We start from the raw sequence: 8930 nt of genomic DNA, 5'->3' as shown, positions 1-8930 counted from the left end.
TGATTTTATCATTCAAAAAAATGAACAACCCAACTTATTACCTATTTTCTCTCCGGTTAATATTTTATTGGATCTCGAGTTAATATTTCATTGGATATGGTAAATTGTAAATCTCATCCATCCAATATTTTTTTGTCAGATGATCAATGCACCGCAAAAAAAATATGGATGGTTGAGATATGACCGGAGAGAAAATTTACACTAGAGGATCTACTCTCATCTAATATATAATCCTAACTTTTAAAAAAAAAAATCTAATATATAATCCAAATGTATTTCACAAAAATTTACTTGAGCTATATATTTATTTTCTTATAAAAATCTTGAGCCAAATTCTAAGTAGTACGGATTATTTTATAGATTTTGTTTGGAGATTATCAAATAAAATAAAACCAAACATCAGACAAATTTCGGTGCCTCTTTTACCGTGTCAAAAAAATCTCTCTTGTATGTAATGTTTTCTTTCCTTCAATAGTTTCACTTCTTTCTCACTCACTCATTCACTCCTTTTCATGCTTTTCTCTTCTCACTAGTTCTTATCTTTAAACCCTTTCTCCCACTCTTCTTCAACAAAGAAATGGGCAATTCTAGCAACAATTTTCTTCAAGTTATTGCCAAAAACTTCGATGTTCTTGCTTTGTATGTTCTTCTTTGTTTCTATCTATGTGCATTACCATTCATGAAACACACCTTATTTTATTGTTTAATAATTTGTTGAATTTTTTTTTTTGTGTTTTTTTTTTCAGGCCTTTGGTAACACTCGTTTATCCATTGTAAGTATGCTATGATTTTGTGAATTTTGTAACATTATTATGTAATTTATGTGAGTTTTTATTTATTGGATTATTTTTGTGGCAGATATGCTTCAATCAGAGCAATAGAGACTAAGAATATTGTAGATGACCAACAATGGCTCACATATTGGGTTCTATACTCTTTGATCACACTCTTTGAGCTCACATTTGCCAAACTTCTTGAAGTGTACGTTTTTTACCACTGAATCTGACCCTTTTATGCAATATTGTTGCTATAATATGTCTATTTGATTTTTTTAAGATGGTTGTAAAAGATCTAATAGGGGTAAAGGGAACTTCAAAACAAAGTAAGTAAAAGATTTTCATGTCCTTTTTTGTGCTTATGAGTATAATGGTAACTAGAGGGAGTATATTATTAGGGATAACCAAGTAATTTAGTTCAAATGGTTAATGAGCTCCCGCTAGGACGAATTATTTGGGAGAACCCAAGTTCAATTCCTGGTGGGAACAATTTTTGGCCAGACCCTTCGGCCCTGCTCACGATTCTTAAAAATCGCTTACATATGGATTTACCCATTCCAGTTTGAACAGGTAAATCACAGGTATGATTTTTAAGTAACTAGTAGGTGAAACCGTGAAAGTAGCTCGCGTATCTAGTAGCAAACTGAGGGTTGACATGCACAGCAGAAATAATCCAAGGATTGGAATTAGAATCTTTGACTTTCATTTGAACCAATTGCTCTTGAATACTCAATCAAACCATTTGTACTTACATCAACGAAGGAAGCGGGGGCCTCTTCAATACAAGAACCTTTTTTTGCCTTGATCCCTATTCAAGACTAAACAAGTCCGAACTAATTGAATCCTTGTGTCGGAAGTTCCCTCTGGATTGTTTTGTCTGATCAACTCTCTAGTTTCTACAAACACTGCCAAAGTTCCTATTAATCACATCTCTCTTCATTGGACCATCATTCAAGGGCCAAATCCCACTTCATCATTCTCTTTTGTTCCATAATCGGATTCTTTATTTTCTTCCGCTGCAGGTTTCTTATCAGGACAATGCTCTTTGTCATGACCATATTTTCCATAATTAAGATAGACCATGTCAATTCCTTCATACTCAAAGTGAAGCATGTATCCATTAAGATTGTAATAAGGGATTAAACATTTTTCTTAGATCTAATTCAACACAAATTCGAGCGAATTACTTTGTTGTGCAGTATTAAGATCAACTTTAATAGTATATTACCTATACGATTTCTTATGGTTTATGCTAAAAATATTTTTTTTCTTATATTTTTTACTAATGACCCCGATGCCATGATCACATGGTTAATCCATGACTCTGAAACCTTATTCACATGGGTAATTCATGACCAAATGGCGTAATCACATTGCTAACACATAACTTTAGTGCCATGATCATATGATTAAGCCATGATTCCAATGTTATGATCCTCATGGTTTACGCATAAGCTAACGCTTACTCGAGGCATGTGTAAGACATAAACTTCGTTGATTCCATACTTCGTAGAATTAGAGTTTGTTAATACATAGTTCAAGATTGGTTTTTGATATTTGTCCGCACATGTTTGCATTTTCATGAACATAACACTGCTGCCCTTTTTTTTGTTATTTGGTTTTGCCTTAGCTAGATTTGCATGTTTTATTTAGTAGGGAAAAGAGATTATTAGAAAAGTATCAGATTTTTGCTGCACAATTAAGTTGTTAATTTCTAGCTTCCAATTTGTTTTTTATGCTAACTTGATAGTTGCTAATTTCAGGCTTCCAATTTGGCCTTATGCCAAGTTAATACTCAGTTGTTGGTTGGTTCTTCCTCACTTTAACGGGGCAGCACATGTTTATAGACACTATCTTAGACCATTCTACATGAACCCACAATTGCCAAAAATGCCGCAGATGCCGGGAACTTCTCAAATGTGGTATGTTCCAAAGAAGAACATATTTAGTAAGCAAGATGATGTTCTAACCGCTGCTGAGAGATATATGCAAGAACACGGAACAGAAGCATTTGAAAGACTCATTACCAAGGTACACAAATATATATCTTATGTCAATGAAGAGTATTTATAGTTCCAAAGTTTAACTTATTAAATTCGACAAATTAGGATTACATTGTTATTTTTTCTTAAAATTGATTATAGAATATTGTTGAAATCTTTCCTACTCTGATAGCACTTTGGACATAACTTATAAAACTTGTGCATTTATTCATTAAATTAAAAATAAAACTTTGATCATGTTGCGTTTGCGCCTTAAAATCTCTTCACTAAGTCTGAAAAACTGGTTTGATTTTGTCAAAAAGTCAGGCGTGTGCAGCTAATGCAGGGTGTCTTTTGAGGTGTTTTTTCATGTTTTCGGGGCTGTGGTAAACGCCTAGCGTGTGGATTAAAACGCAAGGATTGAACGCCTGACGTCCTACTTATAGACACGCCAGGCATCGAACACGTTTTTTTCATCCTATTTAAGCCATTTTCTCATTCTTTCATGAATAATCTTGGGAAACACGAGATAAAAAGAGGAAATTCTTAGGGAATCAAAGTGTAAGGATTAGAGCTTTTTCGGTGAGATCTAAGATTAGGAAACACATTGCAAACACTTTTTATATTGCACTTGAATGGAAGACAAACGGGCAACAAGTTGCGCTGCTAATCCTTTTTGGATGGCAAAAGAGAGCAACAATATGGCTTCGCCCGGACTCGAACCGGAGACCTTCAGTGTGTTAGACTGACATGATAACCAACTACACCACGAAACCTTGATAGTGAGATTCATGGTTTATCTTTATTGTTGAGAGATTGGGAGAAAATGGTAGAAATTAAGGTTTGTTATCTGAGAACTCTTGAAGCTAATTGTTTGTCACCCTTTTGTATCTCTTGTAAAGACTTTAAGACTCGATAGTGGATTGGAGAACTGCTCTCTCCCCCATACATAGGTCATTTTGAACCGAACTGGGTAAATAATCTTTGTGTATTGTTCCTTTTACTCTTGTTGTTTAGTCTTGGCTTGATTGGATTTGCTTACATTTAATTATTATTGCTTGGATTGTTTATCTTGGTTTTCATCGATTCTATCCCACGCACCTTTGTTCTTGGTGTGATTTGAATTAGAATGTCACATCAAATCATGAAATAGTATGCTAACATAATTTATATTTTGAGGAAGGGGAAGATATGTATCTTAGTTGGCATACATCATGCACATTGTTTCATTAATCCGATTTCCATTTTAACTCTTGAATCTTGATTAGAAAACTGAAATAGAAGAAGCATACTAGAGTTTTTTTTTTAGGCAAAAATTTTGGACCATTTATCAATTTGTGTGTCATCCTTGCGCAGGGACCAAAAGCAAACAATAGAGTTGGTCAATCAATACTAAAAGTTAAAAAATTAAAATTCTTTGTTTAGAATTATAATATTTTTTTTCTCTCTTTCCATGTACCAAACATATAGGTATAGGTAAGAAACTATTTTCTAATGCAATTTAAACAAACAAAAAAATGCAGTTATATACTTATTTTAATCATGTAATCTAAAACACTTACATATTGTTGATTTGCAGACTGACAGAGAATCTAGAGCAAGGAGGAGCGGAAACTACATGATCTTTGATGATGATTATAGATATTAAATGTTTTAATCATAAGACATTTTATGATGTTTTTGTTAGGCTAATTATTTTAATTAATCAATTATGCATTGACATAATCAAATATTAGGTATTATTATTAATATATTAATTATGTTTAATTAGTATTGATAGTTCTATAATGGCCTGGCTTATGAGTTGACTGTAATTTCTTGAATTTTTTTCCTATGCCAATAGGAAAGTGATAAAAGAAGGGAAAATAGAAGGTAATTAGTGACAAAATTTCATAATTTAAATTAATTTATTGTGGTTCTCAATTTCTCATTTGATGGCATTTACTCTTTTCCTTAACTGTTAAGTTGAGTTTGTTTGGAAGAAGAGAATAAGAATTAACGTGATGAATAGACCAAGGTTTTGTTTGGGAGTTTAGAAAGGATGGGAGGACTTTGGAGGAAATGGGGAAGTTGAGGAAAAAATAGAGTGATCTTCTGTATTTTTTGGAAGAGTTTTTGTAGATAAATGATAAATGAATGTTTGTGATTAATATATTTTTAACATCGAGGATTATAATTAACATAGATTTAATTTGAATTTAATTTCTTCCACTCCAACACAAACACCACTCCCAGTTAGTCATAAGAATTACAAAGTTTTGATATTGTGCAGGCTTCTAAGAAGTTTATTTTGTGTAATGCTGCTCAAAAGTTTTGCATGCCCTGTGTATGATGGAAGTAGCTTGCCCATCATGATCCTCTTTGAACATCTCCAGTGTATTTGCATGGCTTCTCACCACATTTACCACACTATACATGGACTCGCACTCTTCTGCAAAAGATGCTAGAAAATATACCCCAAAGAAATGGATCACATGAATGCATAATATATATATATATATATTTTTTTTTATGATAATATGATATTTATTAACATTCAGTTGTTATTCATAAAATACTTCATTTCAAAGTTCAAACTCAAGCTTTAACTCTTTTTTAATCAACTCAAGTTTAACTTGATCAACACGAAAGTCATACAATTCCATTCGACAATGCTTTGCTGCAAATTAATCAGCAGCACCTTATAAGCTGCATAGAGCCACAGACCTATTTAATGTCTTTCAGTTCCTGTGTACATACTACACCCACCTTGGTTCAAATGACTCCATTTTAATTATATTATTACGCATTACAACAAACATTTTACTGACAAAAAATAGAACATTCCTGCTTTTAGGCTTCAACTAATTGCCACCGCCATCACAATACATCATATTGTCACGTCCTACAAGACTTCCTCCATGGTTTGAACCTTAACACCAATATTCTATACAAAACAAATATTGCAGGCAGATTTTCTGCAGTCTCTCTTGTCACGCCTCGGTAAAGTTGCAGAAACCGTCCTTTTAATTCAAACTTGTCAATGTTGAGTAAAACAACCACCTCTGCATAGCAAAAGGGAATACATTAAACTACAAGTCCACGCTATCTCCTCCCAAGGGGAATGTGATTCTTATCAGCCGAAGTCTTCTCCTCTTTGAATGGTTGAGTGGATGGATCAGATAGACTTGGTACTCTAGAAACACTTCCCTTCCCTCTCTTGGCATTTGGTCCTACCACCTCTATCATGTATTTCCATCCGTCGATTGGCCTTCTCCGGCTAAATATGTGAGTCTTGATAAAACTGGCAATCTGCATACAAGTTGAATAAATATATGAATGAATGAATGATCAAGGTACATGAAAAGTCAAGAATATATATCATGATTTCCGAAAACAATATAATGCTTTCATATTAGGATCAGAAAGGTAACATTTCAGTATTTTTTTTTTAATCACCTGAAATTTGCTATATGCAATTCGTCGCTCAAATTCCTGCATAAGTATATCTTCTTCTCTCTGGGACATCTCCCATATATTTCCATCTTGATTTTTCGATATTGTTTCCCAGCCATCAGGCATGTTTTTGAATTCAGAAGTTTCGACTTTTGCATTGTTCAGATCATTATTCCCGGAGTCAAAAATGCTGCAGTTGTTAAGAAGATTATGCATAAGATACATAAATAGTAAAGCATGTCTGACATTTGAGAAAATTATATATGCTATAGGGTACAACTATGATGCCATGAGATATTGTCTATGTTGTCAGTCCTGGATGGCGGAACCGCCGACACAAAAATAGGGACCACGCCATTCTGCGGCACAAACGCGACGTGACGTTGCGATAGCAGTGCTATTTTCCGCGATTAACAAAATAGATTAATGTGAACAAAAACACAGAACAATAGACCTCAAAAATCAAAGGTGTCTATAACACATAATGTCATGGACCTACATCTATGTTGGTGTGCGAGAATAACATCATACATTTAAAAAGTTAAATAATCATCAGTTAATATCTAAACATATATACAGGGAAGAATTCTGAAATGAAAGTAAACACTTCTAATATGCTGGCACAACTAAATCAGTACTACTTTATAGATTGTCATCGCAACCTTTTCTTCCCTTTCTTCACATCTCTCAGAAAGCAATACATATTGATGGCATTTAAAAATAAAAAGGCATGGTTACTCATTGAGATGCCTTCATAACTTCCATAATCAACTGGTTAAGAAATAAAAATTCAATCTTTGCCATCCCATTTCTTCAACATTAAAGCAAAATAAATTCAATTTCAATACATGGTAGGGAGCACAAAAAACACTTGAATAAATAAAAGAGCATGTTAGAAATATAAATCAATCTCGCGCATTCTCCTAAAACTAGTTATATTAGCAGAGTTAGTCAATAATCAAAGCACACAATGGAATAAAAACACAACAGAAGATCAATCATTAGATATCGAGATGATCAAACACATAACGATCCTCGCAGAGGTTCTTTAGACATTAAACAATTTGATTTATTAGACATACTAATAATTAATCAAGGTCCAAAAATATAAAGTGTGTGATTTAGTTCCAACGTGGAGATTATCAAAATTGATTTTTCATAGAAGTGATGAAAAGTTGCTTCTGTGATAGATTGAAAATTTACACTAAATTTGATATCAACTTGGCATTTAAAATAAAAGACATCCGAGTTTAGATCAAAATCACTGCACTTCAATTCAATTTTAACTAAATCAATTTCACATGATCAAGTTCATCCAAAATTAATTCAAAATCACATTAATTCCAAACACATTAAAATGGCCTCCTAATTTTGAGTTTAAAGGACATCCAGTGTCAGCGTAAATCATTCTACACTGATGACAGAATTCATTGTTTTACCACATCATCCCACTCATGTAAGCGTATTTTGAATTTGATTCTATGAAGTGGGCAAGATATACGTATAGAGTAATTATTGTTTTTCGGTGTTAAACATACTTAATTGATAGTGTATGTGTATCTCCTTTTTTGTTGGTTCGTAGACAAAGTGGTAATCACCATCAGAAACTCACCCACACAACTGTAAGGTCCCGGATTCGAACCCTGGTGAAGGTGTCCACCCTAGCAATATCGGCATTTGCCAGTTGAGCCAGGTCATTCAGACATAGTGTTTCTCCCTTTAACTCCCATATTTTAAACTCTACACCAGAAACTCAAATTGTAAACTATGAACAATACTTCTAGGGTTTAACTATTGAAGCATTTAGGACAAACATAGGCTATAAAACACCAACACTTCAGATTGAAGATGCCTAGAGTTTGATACTAAAACATATTATTACATTCAATCACTTCCGTTAACTAAGATTATTAGCCACGTGCCCGCGCCTACGAGTATCTCTCACATTACATCATGCATCAATTAACAATTACTTTTCTATTTTTTTTTCTCTCTTCAACTCAAATCAATAGTTATCATACGGTGTAAATTTTTAGTTGTTCAAATAACACTACTCAAATAAAACGGTAAAAGATAGACATTAAGAGAAATAGAAACATACTCAGAGCAACTATCAAGCAATCTTTGAATATCATCATCACCAGACGGAACACCAGAATCACCCAACTTAGCTTCCTCAAGTTTCTCAATCTCCTTAGTCCAAAGACCAGCATGCAATTTCTGCTTCTTCAACCTATAATCTTTCTTAATATTCTCCAAACTATAAAGCGCACCATTTTCATCACTCTTCACATTATTCTCTTTCTCCTTCTTCAATCCTTTCCTCCTTTCGTTCCAATTCTCATTCATCTCCTCAACGAACGCTTTCGTTTCTGCATCCGCTTCTGAAGCGAAGTTCACGTCATTCTCCCATGGTGCTCGTGTCTTCGGCGTTAGGTCTTGTGGTAGCCATGCCGATTCCCATGCTTCGTTCCATTCGTCTTCGCCGCTTTGAGGATTGCGGCTCGAGAATCGCCGGAAAGTTGCCGGAATTTCGACGGTGGATCGGAAGTGGAAATTTGTTGTGAATTGATTTGCTGTTTTTGTGATTCTTCGAAAGGTTTGCATTTTATTGAGTTTGAAGGTTAATTAAAAAATGGAACTTCACTACCTACAGCTGTTTTTGGGGAAAAGTTGAGGTTGGATAATTGGGCAAACATGGGTTTTTGGATATGAAAATTGTATGGGCTTGAAATTA

At 33.9% G+C, this 8930-nt stretch overlaps 2 protein-coding genes and 1 non-coding gene across 3 annotated transcripts; 1 reads left to right on the top strand and 2 right to left on the bottom strand.

Annotated features, from left to right (window-relative positions):
* Nucleotides 1-478: 478 nt before the first annotated feature.
* LOC123911099 (HVA22-like protein c) lies at nucleotides 479-4681 on the top strand. The gene is made up of 5 exons (XM_045962445.1): nucleotides 479-639; nucleotides 747-773; nucleotides 859-981; nucleotides 2540-2807; nucleotides 4338-4681. The coding sequence occupies exons 1-5, from the start codon at nucleotides 578-580 to the stop codon at nucleotides 4404-4406; spliced, it is 549 nt and encodes a 182-aa protein (XP_045818401.1). The 5' UTR covers nucleotides 479-577; the 3' UTR covers nucleotides 4407-4681.
* Nucleotides 3461-3534, bottom strand: TRNAV-AAC. Its single transcript has one exon. It is a non-coding gene; the product is annotated as a tRNA-Val (tRNA).
* A 660-nt stretch (nucleotides 4682-5341) lies between the features above and the next one.
* LOC123910141 (protein GAMETE CELL DEFECTIVE 1, mitochondrial) lies at nucleotides 5342-8908 on the bottom strand. Its single transcript, XM_045961194.1, has 3 exons — nucleotides 8295-8908; nucleotides 6197-6383; nucleotides 5342-6049 (listed from the first exon to the last, which is right to left on the bottom strand). The coding sequence occupies exons 1-3, from the start codon at nucleotides 8798-8800 to the stop codon at nucleotides 5843-5845; spliced, it is 900 nt and encodes a 299-aa protein (XP_045817150.1). The 5' UTR covers nucleotides 8801-8908; the 3' UTR covers nucleotides 5342-5842.
* Nucleotides 8909-8930: the final 22 nt, after the last annotated feature.

This window comes from Trifolium pratense, linkage group LG2, assembly GCF_020283565.1.
Source record: "Trifolium pratense cultivar HEN17-A07 linkage group LG2, ARS_RC_1.1, whole genome shotgun sequence".
Lineage (NCBI taxonomy): Eukaryota > Viridiplantae > Streptophyta > Magnoliopsida > Fabales > Fabaceae > Trifolium > Trifolium pratense.
The sequence above is the reverse complement of the archived record's forward strand: the minus strand, read 5'-3'. Positions and strand labels throughout refer to the sequence as shown.

Coding starts and splice junctions, on each gene's coding strand:
- LOC123910141 (XM_045961194.1), bottom strand. CDS start 8,800: ATGCAAACCTTTCGAAGAATCACAAAAACAGCAAATCAATTCACAACA. Junction 6,384..8,294: donor TTGCTTGATAGTTGCTCTGA/GTATGTTTCTAT, acceptor TAACAACTGCAG/CATTTTTGACTCCGGGAATA. Junction 6,050..6,196: donor TTGCATATAGCAAATTTCAG/GTGATTAAAAAA, acceptor ACTTGTATGCAG/ATTGCCAGTTTTATCAAGAC.
- LOC123911099 (XM_045962445.1), top strand. CDS start 578: ATGGGCAATTCTAGCAACAATTTTCTTCAAGTTATTGCCAAAAACTTC. Junction 774..858: donor GTAACACTCGTTTATCCATT/GTAAGTATGCTA, acceptor TTTTTGTGGCAG/ATATGCTTCAATCAGAGCAA. Junction 2,808..4,337: donor TTGAAAGACTCATTACCAAG/GTACACAAATAT, acceptor GTTGATTTGCAG/ACTGACAGAGAATCTAGAGC.